Genomic DNA, 23310 nt, shown 5'->3' on the forward strand with positions numbered 1-23310 from the left:
ATCATAATGACTAGTCCTGTCCCCAGTAATAACATCATAATGACTAGTCCTGTCCCCAGTAGTAACATCATAATGACTAGTCCTGTCCCCAGTAGTAACTCATCATAATGACTAGTCCTGTCCCCAGTAGTAACATCATAATGACTAGTCCTGTCCCCAGTAGTAACTCATCATAATGACTAGTCCTGTCCCCAGTAATAACATCATAATGACTAGTCCTGTCCCCAGTAATAACATCATAATGACTAGTCCTGTCCCCAGTAGTAACATCATAATGACTAGTCCTGTCCCCAGTAGTAACATCATAATGACTAGTCCTGTCCCCAGTAATAACATCATAATGACTAGTCCTGTCCCCAGTAGTAACATCATAATGACTAGTCCTGTCCCCAGTAGTAACATCATAATGACTAGTCCTGTCCCCAGTAATAACATCATAATGACTAGTCCTGTCCCCAGTAGTAACATCATAATGACTAGTCCTGTCCCCAGTAGTAACATCATAATGACTAGTCCTGTCCCCAGTAATAACATCATAATGACTAGTCCTGTCCCCAGTAATAACATCATAATGACTAGTCCTGTCCCCAGTAGTAACATCATAATGACTAGTCCTGTCCCCAGTAGTAACATCATAATGACTAGTCCTGTCCCCAGTAGTAACATCATAATGACTAGTCCTGTCCCCAGTAGTAACATCATAATGACTAGTCCTGTCCCCAGTAATAACATCATAATGACTAGTCCTGTCCCCAGTAGTAACATCATAATGACTAGTCCTGTCCCCAGTAGTAACATCATAATGACTAGTCCTGTCCCCAGTAGTAACATCATAATGACTAGTCCTGTCCCCAGTAATAACATCATAATGACTAGTCCTGTCCCCAGTAATAACATCATAATGACTAGTCCTGTCCCCAGTAGTAACATCATAATGACTAGTCCTGTCCCCAGTAATAACATCATAATGACTAGTCCTGTCCCCAGTAGTAACATCATAATGACTAGTCCTGTCCCCAGTAGTAACATCATAATGACTAGTCCTGTCCCCAGTAGTAACATCATAATGACTAGTCCTGTCCCCAGTAGTAACATCATAATGACTAGTCCTGTCCCCAGTAGTAACATCATAATGACTAGTCCTGTCCCCAGTAATAACATCATAATGACTAGTCCTGTCCCCAGTAGTAACATCATAATGACTAGTCCTGTCCCCAGTAGTAACATCATAATGACTAGTCCTGTCCCCAGTAGTAACATCATAATGACTAGTCCTGTCCCCAGTAATAACATCATAATGACTAGTCCTGTCCCCAGTAATAACATCATAATGACTAGTCCTGTCCCCAGTAGTAACATCATAATGACTAGTCCTGTCCCCAGTAGTAACATCATAATGACTAGTCCTGTCCCCAGTAATAACATCATAATGACTAGTCCTGTCCCCAGTAGTAACATCATAATGACTAGTCCTGTCCCCAGTAATAACATCATAATGTCTAGTCCTGTCCCCAGTAGTAACATCATAATGACTAGTCCTGTCCCCAGTAATAACATCATAATGACTAGTCCTGTCCCCAGTAGTAACTCATCATAATGACTAGTCCTGTCCCCAGTAATAACATCATAATGACTAGTCCTGTCCCCAGTAGTAACATCATAATGACTAGTCCTGTCCCCAGTAATAACATCATAATGACTAGTCCTGTCCCCAGTAATAACATCATAATGACTAGTCCTGTCCCCAGTAGTAACTCATCATAATGACTAGTCCTGTCCCCAGTAATAACATCATAATGACTAGTCCTGTCCCCAGTAGTAACATCATAATGACTAGTCCTGTCCCCAGTAATAACATCATAATGACTAGTCCTGTCCCCAGTAATAACATCATAATGACTAGTCCTGTCCCCAGTAGTAACTCATCATAATGACTAGTCCTGTCCCCAGTAATAACATCATAATGACTAGTCCTGTCCCCAGTAGTAACATCATAATGACTAGTCCTGTCCCCAGTAATAACATCATAATGACTAGTCCTGTCCCCAGTAATAACATCATAATGACTAGTCCTGTCCCCAGTAGTAACATCATAATGACTAGTCCTGTCCCCAGTAATAACATCATAATGACTAGTCCTGTCCCCAGTAGTAACATCATAATGACTAGTCCTGTCCCCAGTAATAACATCATAATGACTAGTCCTGTCCCCAGTAGTAACATCATAATGACTAGTCCTGTCCCCAGTAATAACATCATAATGACTAGTCCTGTCCCCAGTAGTAACATCATAATGACTAGTCCTGTCCCCAGTAATAACATCATAATGACTAGTCCTGTCCCCAGTAGTAACATCATAATGACTAGTCCTGTCCCCAGTAGTAACATCATAATGACTAGTCCTGTCCCCAGTAGTAACATCATAATGACTAGTCCTGTCCCCAGTAATAACATCATAATGACTAGTCCTGTCCCCAGTAATAACATCATAATGACTAGTCCTGTCCCCAGTAATAACATCATAATGACTAGTCCTGTCCCCAGTAGTAACATCATAATGACTAGTCCTGTCCCCAGTAGTAACTCATCATAATGACTAGTCCTGTCCCCAGTAGTAACATCATAATGACTAGTCCTGTCCCCAGTAGTAACTCATCATAATGACTAGTCCTGTCCCCAGTAATAACATCATAATGACTAGTCCTGTCCCCAGTAATAACATCATAATGACTAGTCCTGTCCCCAGTAGTAACATCATAATGACTAGTCCTGTCCCCAGTAGTAACATCATAATGACTAGTCCTGTCCCCAGTAATAACATCATAATGACTAGTCCTGTCCCCAGTAGTAACATCATAATGACTAGTCCTGTCCCCAGTAGTAACATCATAATGACTAGTCCTGTCCCCAGTAATAACATCATAATGACTAGTCCTGTCCCCAGTAGTAACATCATAATGACTAGTCCTGTCCCCAGTAGTAACATCATAATGACTAGTCCTGTCCCCAGTAATAACATCATAATGACTAGTCCTGTCCCCAGTAATAACATCATAATGACTAGTCCTGTCCCCAGTAATAACATCATAATGACTAGTCCTGTCCCCAGTAGTAACATCATAATGACTAGTCCTGTCCCCAGTAATAACATCATAATGACTAGTCCTGTCCCCAGTAGTAACATCATAATGACTAGTCCTGTCCCCAGTAGTAACATCATAATGACTAGTCCTGTCCCCAGTAGTAACATCATAATGACTAGTCCTGTCCCCAGTAGTAACATCATAATGACTAGTCCTGTCCCCAGTAGTAACATCATAATGACTAGTCCTGTCCCCAGTAATAACATCATAATGACTAGTCCTGTCCCCAGTAGTAACATCATAATGACTAGTCCTGTCCCCAGTAGTAACATCATAATGACTAGTCCTGTCCCCAGTAGTAACATCATAATGACTAGTCCTGTCCCCAGTAATAACATCATAATGACTAGTCCTGTCCCCAGTAATAACATCATAATGACTAGTCCTGTCCCCAGTAGTAACATCATAATGACTAGTCCTGTCCCCAGTAGTAACATCATAATGACTAGTCCTGTCCCCAGTAGTAACATCATAATGACTAGTCCTGTCCCCAGTAGTAACATCATAATGACTAGTCCTGTCCCCAGTAGTAACATCATAATGACTAGTCCTGTCCCCAGTAGTAACATCATAATGACTAGTCCTGTCCCCAGTAATAACATCATAATGACTAGTCCTGTCCCCAGTAATAACATCATAATGACTAGTCCTGTCCCCAGTAATAACATCATAATGACTAGTCCTGTCCCCAGTAGTAACATCATAATGACTAGTCCTGTCCCCAGTAGTAACATCATAATGACTAGTCCTGTCCCCAGTAGTAACATCATAATGACTAGTCCTGTCCCCAGTAATAACATCATAATGACTAGTCCTGTCCCCAGTAATAACATCATAATGACTAGTCCTGTCCCCAGTAATAACATCATAATGACTAGTCCTGTCCCCAGTAATAACATCATAATGACTAGTCCTGTCCCCAGTAGTAACATCATAATGACTAGTCCTGTCCCCAGTAGTAACATCATAATGACTAGTCCTGTCCCCAGTAGTAACATCATAATGACTAGTCCTGTCCCCAGTAATAACATCATAATGACTAGTCCTGTCCCCAGTAATAACATCATAATGACTAGTCCTGTCCCCAGTAATAACATCATAATGACTAGTCCTGTCCCCAGTAATAACATCATAATGACTAGTCCTGTCCCCAGTAGTAACATCATAATGACTAGTCCTGTCCCCAGTAGTAACATCATAATGACTAGTCCTGTCCCCAGTAGTAACATCATAATGACTAGTCCTGTCCCCAGTAGTAACATCATAATGACTAGTCCTGTCCCCAGTAATAACATCATAATGACTAGTCCTGTCCCCAGTAATAACATCATAATGACTAGTCCTGTCCCCAGTAATAACATCATAATGACTAGTCCTGTCCCCAGTAATAACATCATAATGACTAGTCCTGTCCCCAGTAGTAACATCATAATGACTAGTCCTGTCCCCAGTAGTAACATCATAATGACTAGTCCTGTCCCCAGTAGTAACATCATAATGACTAGTCCTGTCCCCAGTAGTAACATCATAATGACTAGTCCTGTCCCCAGTAGTAACATCATAATGACTAGTCCTGTCCCCAGTAATAACATCATAATGACTAGTCCTGTCCCCAGTAATAACATCATAATGACTAGTCCTGTCCCCAGTAATAACATCATAATGACTAGTCCTGTCCCCAGTAGTAACATCATAATGACTAGTCCTGTCCCCAGTAGTAACATCATAATGACTAGTCCTGTCCCCAGTAGTAACATCATAATGACTAGTCCTGTCCCCAGTAATAACATCATAATGACTAGTCCTGTCCCCAGTAATAACATCATAATGACTAGTCCTGTCCCCAGTAATAACATCATAATGACTAGTCCTGTCCCCAGTAATAACATCATAATGACTAGTCCTGTCCCCAGTAGTAACATCATAATGACTAGTCCTGTCCCCAGTAGTAACATCATAATGACTAGTCCTGTCCCCAGTAGTAACATCATAATGACTAGTCCTGTCCCCAGTAGTAACATCATAATGACTAGTCCTGTCCCCAGTAGTAACATCATAATGACTAGTCCTGTCCCCAGTAATAACATCATAATGACTAGTCCTGTCCCCAGTAATAACATCATAATGACTAGTCCTGTCCCCAGTAATAACATCATAATGACTAGTCCTGTCCCCAGTAGTAACATCATAATGACTAGTCCTGTCCCCAGTAGTAACATCATAATGACTAGTCCTGTCCCCAGTAGTTTGAGGATGACTTCTGCAAATGTGTCTGATGGAAATGATCTTTGTATTTCATGTTTTGTCTCCGTTCTCAATCTCTCTCAGTCTGTCAGGGAATCCTCCGTTCTACGACGAGACAGAAGAAGAGGACACAGACCTTCACAACCGGATCATCTTCTGTCGTATCGTAGCCGGGGAGTTTGAGTTTGACACTCCTTACTGGGACGACATCTCTGTTCCAGGTACACAACAACAACAACAACAACACAACAACAACACAACAACAACGACAACAACACAACGACAACACAACGACAACACAACGACAACACAACAACAACACAATGACAACACAACGACAACACAACGACAACACAACAACAACACAACGACAACACAACGACAACACAACGACAACACAACGACAACACAACGACAACACAATGACAACACAACGACAACACAATGACAACACAATGACAACACAACGACAACACAACACAACGACAACACAACAACAACACAATGACTGACTGACGCTCCTTACTGGGACGACATCTCCGTTCCAGGTACACAACGACAACACAACAACAACACAACGACAACACAACGACAACACAATGACAACACAATGACAACACAATGACAACACAACAACAACACAACGACAACACAATGACAACACAATGACAACACAACAACAACACAACAACAACACAACGACAACACAATGACAACACAACGACAACACAACACAACGACAACACAATGACAACACAACAACAACACAACAACAACACAATGACAACACAATGACAACACAATGACAACACAACAACAACACAACGACAACACAACGACAACACAATGACAACACAACGACAACACAACACAACGACAACACAACAACAACACAATGACTGACTGACGCTCCTTACTGGGACGACATCTCCGTTCCAGGTACACAACGACAACACAACAACAACACAACGACAACACAACGACAACACAATGACAACACAATGACAACACAATGACAACACAACAACAACACAACGACAACACAATGACAACACAACGACAACACAACACAACGACAACACAACAACAACACAATGACTGACTGACGCTCCTTACTGGGACGACATCTCCGTTCCAGGTACACAACGACAACACAACAACAACACAATGACAACACAATGACAACACAACACAACGACAACACAATGACAACAACAACACAATGACAACACAACAACAACACAATGACAACACAACACAACGACAACACAATGACAACACAATGACAACACAACAACAACACAACACAACGACAACACAACGACAACACAACAACAACACAATGACAACACAATGACAACACAACAACAACACAACAACAACACAATGACAACACAATGACAACACAACACAACGACAACACAACGACAACACAACGACAACACAATGACAACACAATGACAACACAACAACAACACAACAACAACACAATGACAACACAATGACAACACAACAACAACACAACAACAACACAATGACAACACAATGACAACACAATGACAACACAACGACAACAACACAATGATAACACAATGACAACACAACAACAACACAACAACAACACAATGACAACACAATGACAACACAACAACAACACAACAACAACACAATGACAACACAATGACAACACAATGACAACACAACAACAACACAATGACAACACAATGACAACACAATGATAACACAACGACAACACAACAACAACACAATGACAACACAACGACAACACAACAACAACACAATGACAACACAATGACAACACAACAACAACACAACGACAACACAATGACAACACAACGACAACACAACGACAACACAATGACAACACAATGACAACACAACAACAACACAACAACAACACAACGACAACACAATGACAACACAATGACAACACAACAACAACACAACAACAACACAACGACAACACAATGACAACACAATGACAACACAACGACAACACAATGACAACACAATGACAACACAACGACAACACAATGACAACACAATGACAACACAACAACAACACAATGACAACACAATGACAACACAATGATAACACAACGACAACACAATGACAACACAACGACAACACAACAACAACACAATGATAACACAACGACAACACAATGACAACACAACGACAACACAATGACAACACAACAACAACACAATGACAACACAACAACAACACAATGACAACACAACAACAACACAATGACAACACAACGACAACACAACGACAACACAACGACAACACAACGACAACACAATGACAACACAATGACAACACAATGACAACACAACGACAACACAATGACAACACAATGACAACACAACAACAACACAATGACAACACAACAACAACACAATGATAACACAACGACAACACAATGACAACACAACGACAACACAATGACAACACAACAACAACACAATGACAACACAACAACAACACAATGACAACACAACAACAACACAATGACAACACAATGACAACACAATGACAACACAATGACAACACAACGACAACACAATGACAACACAACGACAACACAACGACAACACAACGACAACACAACAACAACACAACAACAACACAACGACAACACAACGACAACACAACGACAACACAACGACAACACAATGACAACACAACGACAACACAATGACAACACAATGACAACACAACGACAACACAATGACAACACAATGACAACACAACGACAACACAACGACAACACAACGACAACACAATGACAACACAACGACAACACAATGACAACACAATGACAACACAATGACAACACAATGACAACACAATGACAACACAACAACAACACAACAACAACACAATGACAACACAATGACAACACAACAACAACACAATGACAACACAATGACAACACAATGACAACACAACAACAACACAATGACAACACAATGACAACACAACAACAACACAACAACAACACAATGACAACACAACAACAACACAACGACAACACAACGACAACACAATGACAACACAATGACAACACAACGACAACACAACGACAACACAATGACAACACAACGACAACACAATGACAACACAATGACAACACAACGACAACACAACACAACGACAACACAACAACAACACAATGACAACACAACACAACAACAACACAATGACAACACAATGACAACACAATGATAACACAACGACAACACAATGACAACACAACAACAACACAATGACAACACAACAACAACACAATGACAACACAACAACAACACAATGACAACACAATGACAACACAATGACAACACAATGACAACACAACAACAACACAACGACAACACAATGACAACACAATGACAACACAACAACAACACAATGACAACACAATGACAACACAACGACAACACAATGACAACACAACACAACGACAACACAATGACAACACAACAACAACACAACAACAACACAATGACAACACAATGACAACACAACAACAACACAACAACAACACAATGACAACACAATGACAACACAATGACAACACAACAACAACACAATGATAACACAACGACAACACAACGACAACACAATGATAACACAATGACAACACAACGACAACACAACAACAACACAACGACAACACAACGACAACACAACGACAACAACACAACAACACAACAACAACACAACAACAACACAACAACAACACAACGACAACACAACAACAACACAATGACAACACAATGACAACACAATGACAACACAATGACAACACAATGACAACACAACGACAACACAACAACAACACAATGACAACACAATGACAACACAATGACAACACAATGACAACACAATGACAACACAACGACAACACAACAACAACACAACGACAACACAATGACAACACAATGACAACACAATGACAACACAACAACAACACAACAACAACACAACGACAACACAATGACAACACAATGACAACACAACAACAACACAACAACAACACAACGACAACACAATGACAACACAATGACAACACAATGACAACACAACGACAACACAATGACAACACAACAACAACACAATGACAACACAATGACAACACAACGACAACACAATGACAACACAACAACAACACAACGACAACACAATGACAACACAATGACAACACAACGACAACACAATGACAACACAACAACAACACAACGACAACACAATGACAACACAATGACAACACAACGACAACACAACGACAACACAATGACAACACAACAACAACACAATGACAACACAATGACAACACAATGACAACACAATGACAACACAATGACAACACAATGACAACACAACAACAACACAATGACAACACAATGACAACACAACGACAACACAACGACAACACAATGACAACACAATGACAACACAATGACAACACAACAACAACACAACGACAACACAATGACAACACAACAACAACACAACGACAACACAATGACAACACAACGACAACACAACGACAACACAACGACAACACAACGACAACACAATGACAACACAACGACAACACAACGACAACACAATGACAACACAACGACAACACAATGACAACACAACGACACAACGACAACACAACGACAACACAACGACAACACAATGACAACACAATGACAACACAACGACAACACAATGACAACACAATGACAACACAACGACAACACAACGACAACACAACGACAACACAACGACAACACAATGACAACACAATGACAACACAACGACAACACAATGACAACACAACGACAACACAATGATAACACAACACAACGACAACACAATGACAACACAACAACAACACAACGACAACACAATGACAACACAACGACAACACAACGACAACACAATGACAACACAACGACAACACAATGACAACACAACGACAACACAATGATAACACATCACAACGACAACACAACGACAACACAACGACAACACAACGACAACACAACGACAACACAACGACAACACAATGACAACACAACGACAACACAATGACAACACAACGACAACACAACAACAACACAACACAATGACAACACAATGACAACACAACAACAACACAACACAACGACAACACAACGACAACACAATGACAACACAATGACAACACAACGACAACACAACGACAACACAATGACAACACAACGACAACACAATGACAACACAACAACAACACAACGACAACACAATGACAACACAATGACAACACAATGACAACACAACGACAACACAATGACAACATAATGACAACACAACAACAACACAACAACAACACAATGACAACACAATGACAACACAACAACAACACAATGATAACACAATGACAACACAACAACAACACAACAACAACACAATGACAACACAATGACAACACAATGACAACACAACAACAACACAATGACAACACAATGACAACACAACAACAACACAACAACAACACAACGACAACACAATGACAACACAACGACAACACAATGACAACACAACGACAACACAATGACAACACAACGACAACACAACAACAACACAATGACAACACAACAACAACACAACGACAACACAATGACAACACAACAACAACACAATGACAACACAATGACAACACAACAACAACACAACAACAACACAATGACAACACAATGACAACACAACAACAACACAACAACAACACAACGACAACACAATGACAACACAACGACAACAACACAACAACACAACAACAACACAACAACACAACAACAACACAACGGCAACACAACGACAACACAATGACAACACAACGACAACACAACGACAACACAACAACAACACAACGACAACACAATGACAACGCAACGACAACACAACAACAACAACAACACAACGACAACACAATGACAACGACAACACAACGACAACACAACGACAACACAATGACAACGACAACACAACGACAACACAACGACAACAACAACAACAACAACACAACAACAACACAACAACACAACGACAACACAACGACAACACAACGACAACACAACACAACGACAACACAACGACAACACAACGACAACAACAACAACAACAACACAACAACAACACAACAACACAACGACAACAACAACACAACAACAACACAACGACTGACTGACGCTCCTTACTGGGAGGACATCTCTGTTCCAGGTACACAACAACAACACAACGACAACACAACGACAACACAACGACAACAACAACAACAACAACAACACAACAACAACACAACAACAACAACACAACAACAACAACAACAACAACACAACAACAACACAACAACAACAACAACACAACAACAACAACAACAACAACACAACAACAACACAACAACAACAACAACAACAACACAACTCTGAAGAAGAAATCAATGACTTCTTACTGTGGTACCTGTCTTTAATGCACCAACACGGATGTCCCCTTTACCTGCCAGAACGGACTGGGATATACAGGTTGTCTTCGCTGTGATCCTTAGTTCCACAATTAGTCGCTCTGGATGAGACGAGTGTCTGCTAAATCAGTGTTTCCCCAACTCCAGTCCTCCAGTCCCCCCAACAGCCCAACTCCAGTCCTCCAGTCCCCCAACAGCCCAACTCCAGTCCTCCAGTACCCCCAACAGCCCTCCTCCAGTACCCCCAACAGCCCAACTCCAGTCCTCCAGTCCCCCAAACAGCCCAACTCCAGTCCTCCAGTCCCCCAACAGCCCAACTCCAGTCCTCCAGTCCCCCGAACAGCCCAACTCCAGTCCTCCAGTCCCCCAAACAGCCCAACTCCAGTCCTCCAGTCCCCCAAACAGCCCAACTCCAGTCCTCCAGTACCCCCAACAGCCCAACTCCAGTCCTCCAGTCCCCCAAACAGCCCAACTCCAGTCCTCCAGTCCCCCAACAGCCCAACTCCAGTCCTCCAGTCCCCCGAACAGCCCAACTCCAGTCCTCCAGTCCCCCCAACAGCCCAACTCCAGTCCTCCAGTCCCCCCAACAGCCCAACTCCAGTCCTCCAGTCCCCCAACAGCCCAACTCCAGTCCTCCAGTCCCCCCAACAGCCCAACTCCAGTCCTCCAGTACCCCCAACAGCCCAAATCCAGTCCTCCAGTCCCCCGAACAGCCCAACTCCAGTCCTCCAGTACCCCCAACAGCCCTCCTCCAGTACCCCCAACAGCCCAACTCCGGTCCTTCAGTACCCCCAACAGCCCTCCTCCAGTACCCCCAACAGCCCAACTCCGGTCCTTCAGTACCCCCAACAGCCCAACTCCAGTCCTCCAGTACCCCCAACAGCCCTCCTCCAGTACCCCCAACAGCCCAACTCCAGTCCTCCAGTCCCCCGAACAGCCCAACTCCAGTCCTCCAGTACCCCCAACAGCCCTCCTCCAGTACCCCCAACAGCCCAACTCCGGTCCTTCAGTACCCCCAACAGCCCAACTCCGGTCCTCCAATACTCCCAACAGCCCAACTCCGTTCCTCCAGTACCCCCAACAGCCCAACTCCAGTACCCCCAACAGCCCAACTCCGGTACCCCCAACAGCCCAACTCCGGTACCCCCAACAGCCCAACTCCGGCACCCCCAACAGCCCAACTCCGGAGGACCAGGGTTATAAATGACCAAAATGTGAAATGTAGAGACAGCCACAAGAGGGGGTAATGTAGAAACAACCACTAGAGGGGGTAGTGTAGAGACAACCACTAGAGGGGGTAATGTTGGAAAAACACTAGAGGGAGTAATGTAGAGACAACCACTAAAGGGGGTAATGTAGAAAAAAACACTATATGGGGTAATGTAGAGACAACCACTAGAGGGGGTAATGTAGAACAACCACTAGAGGGGGTAATGTAAAGACAACCACTAGAGGGAGTAGTGTAGAGACAACCACTAGAGGGGGTAATGTAGTGCATGTCACTAGAGGGGGTAACGTAGTGCAGGTCCACTAGAGTAGGGGTAATGTAGTTTAGGTCCATTAGAGGGGGTAATGTAGTCAGGTCCGCTAGAGGGGGGTAGTGTAATTTATGTCCACTAGAGTGGGGTAATGTAGTGCAGGTCCACTAGAGGGAGGTAATGTAGTGCAGGTCCACTAGAGGGGGCAATGTAGTGCAGGTCCACTAGAGGTGTTAATGTAGTGCAGGTCCACTAGAGGGAGGTAATGTAGTGAAGGTCCACTAGAGGGGGGAAATTTAGTGCAGGTCCGCAAGAGGGGGCAATGTAGTGCAGGTCCACTAGAGGGGGGCAATGTAGTGCAGGTCCACTAGAGGGGGTAATGCAGTGCAGGTCCGCTAGAGGGGGTAATGTAGTGCAGGTCCACTAGAGGGGGTAATGTGGTGTCGGTCCACTAGAGGGGGTAATGTAGTGCAGGTCCACTAGAGGGGAGTAATGTAGTGCAGGTCCACTAGAGGGGGTAATGTAATGCAGGTCCACTAGAGGGGGCAATGATGTGCAGGTCCACTAGAGGGGGTAATGTAATGCAGGTCCACTAGAGGGGGTAATGTAGTGCTTGTCCACTAGAGGGGGTAATGTAGTGCAAGTCCACTAGAGGGAGGTATGTGGTGCAGGTCCACTAGAGGGGGCAATGTAGTGCCTGTCCACTAGAGGGGGTAATGTAGTGCAGGTCCACTAGAGGGGGTAATGTAATGCAGGTCCACTAGAGGGGGTAATGTAGTGCCTGTCCACTAGAGGGGGTAATGTAGTGCAAGTCCACTAGAGGGAGGTATGTGGTGCAGGTCCACTAGAGGGGGCAATGTAGTGCCTGTCCACTAGAGGGTGTAATGCAGTGCAGGTACACTAGAGGGGGGTAATGAGGTGCAGGTCCACTAGAGGGGGTAATGTAATGCAGGTCCACTAGAGGGGGTAATGTAGTGCCTGTCCACTAGAGGGGGTAATGTAGTGCAAGTCCACTAGAGGGAGGTATGTGGTGCAGGTCCACTAGAGGGGGCAATGTAGTGCCTGTCCACTAGAGGGGGTAATGTAGTGCAGGTCCACTAGAGGGAGGTAATGTAGTGCAGGTCCACTAGAGAGAGGTAATGTAGTGCAGGTCTGCTAGAGGGAGGTAATGTAGTGCAGGTCTGCTAGAGGGGGTAATGTAGTGCAGGTCCACTAGAGGGAGGTAATGTAGTGCCTGTCCACTAGAGGGGGTAATGTAGTGCAGGTCCACTAGAGGGGGCAATGTAGTGCCTGTCCACTAGAGGGGGTAATGTAGTGCAGGTCCGCTAGAGGGGGGTAATGTAGTGCATGTCCACTAGAGGGGGGTAATGTGGTCCCTGTCCGCTAGAGAGGGGTAATGTAGTGCAGGTCCACTAGAGGGGGTAATGCAGTGCAGGTCCACTAGAGGGGGGTAATGTGGTGCAGGTTCACTAGAGGGGGTAATGTAATGCAGGTCCACTAGAGGGGGTAATGAGGTGCAGGTCCACTTGAGGGGGTAATGAGGTGCAGGTCCACTAGAAGGGGTAATGTAATGCAGGTCCACTAGAGGGGGAAATGAGGTGCAGGTCCACTAGAGGGTGTAATGCAGTGCAGGTCCGCTAGAGGGGGGTAATGTAATGCAGGTCCACTAGAGGGGGTAATGTAATGCAGGTCCACTTGAGGGGGTAATGAGGTGCAGGTCCACTAGAAGGGGTAATGTAATGCAGGTCCACTAGAGGGTGTAATGCGGTGCAGGTCCACTAGAGGGTGTAATGCAGTGCAGGTCCGCTAGAGGGGGGTAATGTAATGCAGGTCCACTAGAGGGGGTAATGTAGTGCAGGTCCACTAGAGGGAGGTAATGTAGTGCATGCCTGCTAGAGGGGGGTAATGTAATGCAGGTCCACTAGAGGGGGTAATGTAGTGCAGGTCCACTAGAGGGAGGTAATGTAGTGCCTGTCCACTAGAGGGGGGTAATGTAGTGCAGGTACATAACAATGACTTACTGTACTGCACATCCTCTCTCTCTCCCCATCTCAGCTAAGGAGTTGGTGTGTAGACTGATGGAGGTGGACCAGATGCTGAGAATCACAGCTACAGATGCTCTCGTACACAAGTGGTGAGCACACACACACTAACACACACACACACTAACACACACACACACTAACACACACACACACACTAACTCAATGAACGTTGTCGTTAACATGTTTATTTTTCTGTCGGTCAGGATTGCTGGTAACGGGGCGTCGGAGAAGAACCTGAAGGAGGGAGTGTGTGCCCAGTTTGAGAAGAACTTTGCTAAGGCCAAGTGGAGGGTAAGAATCCTCATCGCATTCGTACATGTTTTGTCTCTATTGGTGCTTTCAAGACAACTGGGATCTCTAAGGAACCGGGTTAAATCATGACCCCACTGGGATCTCTAAGGAACAGGGTCAAATCATGACCCCACTGGGATCTCTAAGGAACAGGATCAAATCATGACCCCACTGGGATCTCTAAGGAACCGGGTTAAATCAGGACCCCACTGGGATCTCTAAGGAACAGGGTCAAATCATGACCCCACTGGGATCTCTAAGGAACAGGGTTAAATCGTGACCCCACTGGGATCTCTAAGGAACAGGATCAAATCATGACCCAACTGGGATCTCTAAGAAACCGGGTCAAATCATGACCCCCACTGGGATCTCTAAGAAACCGGGTCAAATCATGACCCCCACTGGGATCTCTAAGGAACAGGGTCAAATCATGACCCCACTGGGATCTCTAAGGAACAGGGTTAAATCATGACCCCCACTGGGATCTCTAAGGAACAGGGTTAAATCATGACCCCACTGGGATCTCTAAGGAACAGGGTTAAATCATGACCCCACTGGGATCTCTAAGGAACAGGATCAAATCATGACCCCACTGGGATCTCTAAGAAACCGGGTCAAATCATGACCCCCACTGGGATCTCTAAGAAACCGGGTCAAATCATGACCCCCACTGGGATCTCTAAGGAACAGGGTCAAATCATGACCCCACTGGGATCTCTAAGGAACAGGGTTAAATCATGACCCCCACTGGGATCTCTAAGGAACAGGGTCAAATCATGACCCCACTGGGATCTCTAAGGAACAGGGTTAAATCATGACCCCACTGGGATCTCTAAGGAACCGGGTTAAATCATGACCCCACTGGGATCTCTAAGGAACAGGGTCAAATCATGACCCCACTGGGATCTCTAAGGAACAGGGTTAAATCATGACCCCACTGGGATCTCTAAGGAACAGGGTTAAATCATGACCCCACTGGGATCTCTAAGGAACAGGGTTAAATCATGACCCCACTGGGATCTCTAAGGAACAGGGTTAAATCATGACCCCACTGGGATCTCTAAGGAACAGGGTTAAATCATGACCCCACTGGGATCTCTAAGGAACAGGGTCAAATCATGACCCCACTCGGATCTCTAAGAAACAGGCTTAAATCATGACCCCACTAGGATCTCTAAGGAACAGGGTCAAATCATGACCCCACTGGGATCTCTAAGGAACAGGGTCAAATCATGACCCAACTGGGATCTCTAAGAAACCGGGTCAAATCATGACCCCCACTGGGATCTCTAAGAAACCGGGTCAAATCATGACCCCCACTGGGATCTCTAAGGAACAGGGTCAAATCATGACCCCACTGGGATCTCTAAGGAACAAGGTTAAATCATGACCCCCACTGGGATCTCTAAGGAACAGGGTTAAATCATGACCCCACTGGGATCTCTAAGGAACCGGGTTAAATCATGACCCCACTGGGATCTCTAAGGAACAGGATCAAATCATGACCCCACTGGGATCTCTAAGAAACCCGGTCAAATCATGACCCCCACTGGGATCTCTAAGAAACCGGGTCAAATCATGACCCCCACTGGGATCTCTAAGGAACAGGGTCAAATCATGACCCCACTGGGATCTCTAAGGAACAGGGTTAAATCATGACCCCCACTGGGATCTCTAAGGAACAGGGTCAAATCATGACCCCACTGGGATCTCTAAGGAACAGGGTTAAATCATGACCCCACTGGGATCTCTAAGGAACAGGATCAAATCATGACCCCACTGGGATCTCTAAGAAACCCGGTCAAATCATGACCCCCACTGGGATCTCTAAGAAACCGGGTCAAATCATGACCCCCACTGGGATCTCTAAGGAACAGGGTCAAATCATGACCCCACTGGGATCTCTAAGGAACAGGGTTAAATCATGACCCCCACTGGGATCTCTAAGGAACAGGGTCAAATCATGACCCCACTGGGATCTCTAAGGAACAGGGTTAAATCATGACCCCACTGGGATCTCTAAGGAACCGGGTTAAATCATGACCCCACTGGGATCTCTAAGGAACAGGGTCAAATCATGACCCCACTGGGATCTCTAAGGAACAGGGTTAAATCATGACCCCACTGGGATCTCTAAGGAACAGGGTTAAATCATGACCCCACTGGGATCTCTAAGGAACAGGGTTAAATCATGACCCCACTGGGATCTCTAAGGAACAGGGTTAAATCATGACCCCACTGGGATCTCTAAGGAACAGGGTTAAATCATGACCCCACTGGGATCTCTAAGGAACAGGGTCAAATCATGACCCCACTCGGATCTCTAAGAAACAGGCTTAAATCATGACCCCACTGGGATCTCTAAGGAACAGGGTCAAATCATGACCCCACTGGGATCTCTAAGGAACAGGGTCAAATCATGACCCCACTGGGATCTCTAAGGAACCGGGTTAAATCATGACCCCACTGGGATCTCTAAGGAACAGGGTCAAATCATGACCCCACTGGGATCTCTAAGGAACCGGGTTAAATCATGACCCCACTGGGATCTCTAAGGCACAGGGTCAAATCATGACCCCACTGGGATCTCTAAGGAACAGGGTTAAATCATGACCCCACTAGGATCTCTAAGGAACAGGGTCAAATCATGACCCCACTGGGATCTCTAAGGAACAGGATCAAATCATGACCCCACTGGGATCTCTAAGGAACAGGGTCAAATCATGACCCCACTGGGATCTCTAAGGAACAGGGTTAAATCATGACCCCACTGGGATCTCTAAGGAACAGGATCAAATCATGACCCCACTGGGATCTCTAAGGAACCGGGTTAAATCATGACCCCCAATGGGATCTCTAAGGAACCGGGTTAAATCATGACCCCACTGGGATCTCTAAGGAACAGGATCAAATCATGATGTCAGTGATCTTCAGGTTGGAAAGTCAGAGCTCTAGGATGATCGTTCGAAAATATTTTTCCAAGTCGGAACTTGTTTTTTCCCCCAGTTCCCAGTGGTCTTGAATGCAGCATTAGTCCTAATGTATGTCCTCTACTGTTCCAGGTTTTTTCCTCTAGTTTTTTCCTCTAGTTCAGTCCTGGGCTACTCCAGTCATCGAACTGGTACTACTGCTCACAACAAGTTCCCCTCATGAGAAAAATATTTGGATTTATTTACCTGGATTAAATTGATGATGGTGATGAAATTACATTGTTGTTTCCAGAGAAGGCTGGTGGGCAAACATTTAGGAGGACGTGCTCCTTGCTGGAATGGAAAGAACGGAAAGGTATCAAACACGATGAGCCTATCCTCCCAGATTAAACATTACAATGAACCTATCCTCCCAGATTATACGTTACAATGAGCCTGTCCTCCCAGATTACACAATACAATGAGCCTATCCTCCCAGATTACACGTTACAATGAGCCTGTCCTCCCAGATTACACAATACAATGAGCCTATCCTCCCAGATTACACATTACAATGAGCCTGTCCCCCAGATTATACGTTACAATGAGCCTGTCCTCCCAGATTACATGTTACAATGAGCCTTTCCTCCCAGATTACACATTACAATGAGCCTGTCCTCCCAGATTACACGTTACAATGAGCCTTTCCTCCCAGATTACATGTCACAATGAGCCTGTCCTCCCAGATTAAATGTCACAATGAGCCTGTCCTCCCAGATTACATGTTACAATGAGCCTGTCCTCCCAGATTACGCGTTACAATGAGCCTGTCCTCCCAGATTATACGTTACAATGAGCCTGTCCTCCCAGATTATAACGTTACAATGAGCCTGTCCTCCCAGATTACACAATACAATGAGCCTATCCTCCCAGATTACACATTACAATGAGCCTGTCACCCCAGATTATACGTTACAATGAGCCTGTCCTCCCAGATTACACGTTACAATGAGCCTGTCCTCCCAGATTACACATTACAATGAGCCTGTCCTCCCAGATTACACGTTACAATGAGCCTTTCCTCCCAGATTACATGTCACAATGAGCCTGTCCTCCCAGATTAAATGTCACAATGAGCCTGTCCTCCCAGATTACATGTTACAATGAGCCTGTCCTCCCAGATTACGCGTTACAATGAGCCTGTCCTCCCAGATTATACGTTACAATGAGCCTGTCCTCCCAGATTATACGTTACAATGAGCCTGTCCTCCCAGATTACACGTTACAATGAGCCTGTCCTCCCAGAATACCGCCCACCAGCCTCCTTTGGTTGTTTCCAAGGATGATGATGATGGTGATGATTATGATGAAGGATATCCAGGAGGATGTAGTGATGTACTGTAGTAGCAGCATGATTAACCCCTCTTAACCCTCTTGTCTCCCCTGCATGTGGTTCCCAGAAACTGAAGGTACGGTAGTAGTTAGTTCTCTATGTATCTGGAGAGATAGAGAGAGAGTCACACACACCAAATCAACCTTCACTCATTTCTGATGGCCTGCTAATCTCACGGCTAATCTCACGGCTAATCTCACTGCTAATCTCACGGCAAATCATGTCATTATTGTAAAATGTGTTCAGAATCACCTGGCTGAACACCAGCTGAAGGATAATGCTGCATTCGCGAGACAAGGGCCGAGACAAAGGTAGTGCACTATATAGAGAATAGGGTGCCATTTGGGGCGCATCCCTAGGAATCTCAAAGGAGATTCAGAGAGGGAGAGAGAGAGGGGAACTGAGAGAGAGAGAGAGAGAGAGAGAGAGAGAGAGAGAGAGAGAGAGAGAGAGAGGGAACTGAGAGAGAGAGAGAGAGAGAGAGAGAGAGAGAGAGAGAGAGAGAGAGAGAGAGAGAGAGAAAGGAACACAGAGAGAGAGAGAAACAGAGAGGAACAGAGAGAGAGAAACAGAGAGAGAAAGAGAGGAACAGAGAGAGAGAAACAGAGAGAGAAAGAGAGGAACAGAGAGAGAGAAAGAGAGAGGAACTGAGAGAGAGCGAGAGACAGAGAGAGAGAAACAGAGAGAGAAAGAGAGGAACAGAGAGAGAGAAACAGAGAGAGAGAGAAAGAGAGAGGAACTGAGAGAGAGCGAGACAGAGAGAGAGAGAGAGAGCGAGAGACAGAGAGAGAGAGAGAGAGAGACAGAGAGAAAGAGACAGAGAGAGAGGAACACAGAGAGAGAGAGGAACACAGAGAGAGAGAGGAACACAGAGAGAGGAACACAGAGAGAGAGAGGAACACAGAGAGAGAGAGAGGAAATGTGTTGATAATGGCTGATTGGTGAGATGACTCTCTTCCCTAAACCCATTCCACTCTGATCCAGCCCAACGTCACTCAGCCAATCCCCGAAGAGTTCCATCTGCTCTGCCCCGCTCCTCTTCTTCGGGTGCATCTCAAGTGACTTCTTTCCTTGAATCCTTCCCTTGTTTCCTTTCCTTCATCTGCACTGATGTGGGGAACACAGATTAGATGAACGGCAGGAGACCATGATGGGGATTTACTTAGAGGGCAGGGCCAGGGTTTGAGTTTTAGTATAGATTTTCTCAGGTCCCAAACCCAAGTTTGGGGGCCTCTCTCTCTCTCTCTGTTGCAAACTGTAGTCTGACTTTTTTATGGCGGTTTTGGAGCAGTGGCTTTTTCCTTGCTGAGCAGCCTTTCAGGTTATGTCAATATAGGACTTGTTTTACTGTGGATATAGATACTTTTGTACCTGTTTTCCTCCAGCATCTTCACAAGATCGTTTGCTGTTGTTCTGGGACTGATTTGCGCTTTTCACACCAAATTACATTCATCTCTAGGAGACAGAACGTGTCTCCTTCCTGAGTGGTATGACGGCTGCGTGGTCCCATGGTGTTTATACTATTGTTTGTACAGATGATTGTGGTGCCTTCGGGCGTTTGGAAATTGCTTCCAAGGATGAACCTTGAACCTGACCGCTGTGTCAGATTTCAAAAAAGCTTTATGGAAAAAGCAAACCATGCAATAATCTGAGTACAGTGCCAAGACAACAAAACAGCCAAACAGATACCCGCCATGTTGTGTAGTCAACAGAAGTCAGAAATAGCAGTATAAATATTCACTTACATTTGATGATCTTCATCAGAATGCACTCCCAGGAATCCTAGTTCCACAATAAATGTTTGATTTGTTCGGTAGAGTCCTTCATTTATGTCCAAATACCTCCTATTGTTTGCGCGTTTAGTACACAATCCAAACTCACGACGCGTGGGTCGGTCCAGGTGAAATTTAAGACGAAATGTCGGATTACAGTTCGTAGAAACATGTCAAACGAAGTATAGAATCAATGTTTAGGACATTTTAAATCATAAATCTTCAATAATGTTCCAACCGGAGAATTCCTTTGTCTGTAGAATTGCAATGGAACGCAAGCGAACTCTCACGTGAATGCGCGTCACGAGCTCATGGTACTCTGCCAGACCTCTGACTCAAAGAGCCCTTATGAGCCCCCACTTCACAGTTGAAGCACCAAACAAGGTTCTAAAGACTGTTGACATCTAGTGGAAGCCTTAGGAAGTGCAATTTGACCCCATAGACACTGTGTATTCGATAAGCAGTGAGTTGAAAAACTACAAACCTCAGAATTCCCACTTCCTGGTTGGATTTTTTTCTCAGGTTTTTGCCTGCCATATGAGTTCTGTTATACTCACAGACATCATTCAAACAGGTTTAGTAACTTCAGAGTGTTTCCCATCCACATCTACTAATAATATGCATATATTAGCATCTGGGACAGAGTAGGAGGCAGTTTACTTTGGGCACCTTATTCATCCAAGCTACTCAATACAGCCCCCCAGTCCCAAAGAAATTTTAACTAACAAGAAATGTAAGGAGTGGTTGAAAAACAAGTTTTAATGACTCCAACCTAAGTGTATGTAAACTTCCGACTTCAACTGTACACTGCAAAAGTATATGGACACCTGCTCATCAAACATCTCATTCCAACATCATGGGCATTAATATGGAATTGGTCCCCCCTTTGCTGCTATAAACAGCCTCCACTCTTCTGGGAAGGCTTTCCACTAGATGTTGGAACATTGCTGCTATAACATCCTCCACTCTTCTGGGAAGGCTTTCCACTAGATGTTCGAACATTGCTGCTATAACAGCCTCCACTCTTCTGGGAAGGCTTTCCACTAGATGTTGGAACATTGCTGCTATAACAGCCTCCTCTCTTCTGGGAAGGCTTTCCACTAGATGTTCGAACATTGCTGCTATAACAGCCTCCACTCTTCTGGGAAGGCTTTCCACTAGATGTTGGAACATTGCTGCTATAAACAGCCTCCACTCTTTTCCGGGAAGGCTTTCCACTAGATGTTGGAACATTGCTGCTATAACAGCCTCCTCTCTTCTGGGAAGGCTTTCCACTAGATGTTCGAACATTGCTGCTATAACAGCCTCCACTCTTCTGGGAAGGCTTTCCACTAGATGTTGGAACATTGCTGCTATAACAGCCTCCTCTCTTCTGGGAAGGCTTTCCACTAGATGTTGGAACATTGCTGCTATAACAGCCTCCACTCTTCTGGGAAGGCTTTCCACTAGATGTTGGAACATTGCTGCTATAACAGCCTCCACTCTTCTGGGAAGGCTTTCCACTAGATGTT

At 44.6% G+C, this 23310-nt stretch overlaps 1 protein-coding gene across 1 annotated transcript in view; it reads left to right on the forward strand.

Annotated features, from left to right (window-relative positions):
* camkvl (CaM kinase-like vesicle-associated, like) overlaps positions 1 to 23310 on the forward strand; it is a 94839-nt gene that overhangs the window by 66382 nt on the left and 5147 nt on the right. The window contains exons 7-10 of the mRNA XM_052484156.1: positions 5472 to 5608; positions 15445 to 15523; positions 15638 to 15725; positions 20095 to 20103. Of these exons, the coding sequence (XP_052340116.1) occupies positions 5472 to 5608; positions 15445 to 15523; positions 15638 to 15725; positions 20095 to 20103 (313 nt within the window). The remainder of the gene's footprint in view (positions 1 to 5471; positions 5609 to 15444; positions 15524 to 15637; positions 15726 to 20094; positions 20104 to 23310) is intronic.

This window comes from Oncorhynchus keta, chromosome 28 (assembly GCF_023373465.1).
Source record: "Oncorhynchus keta strain PuntledgeMale-10-30-2019 chromosome 28, Oket_V2, whole genome shotgun sequence".
In the NCBI taxonomy this organism is placed as follows: domain Eukaryota; kingdom Metazoa; phylum Chordata; class Actinopteri; order Salmoniformes; family Salmonidae; genus Oncorhynchus; species Oncorhynchus keta.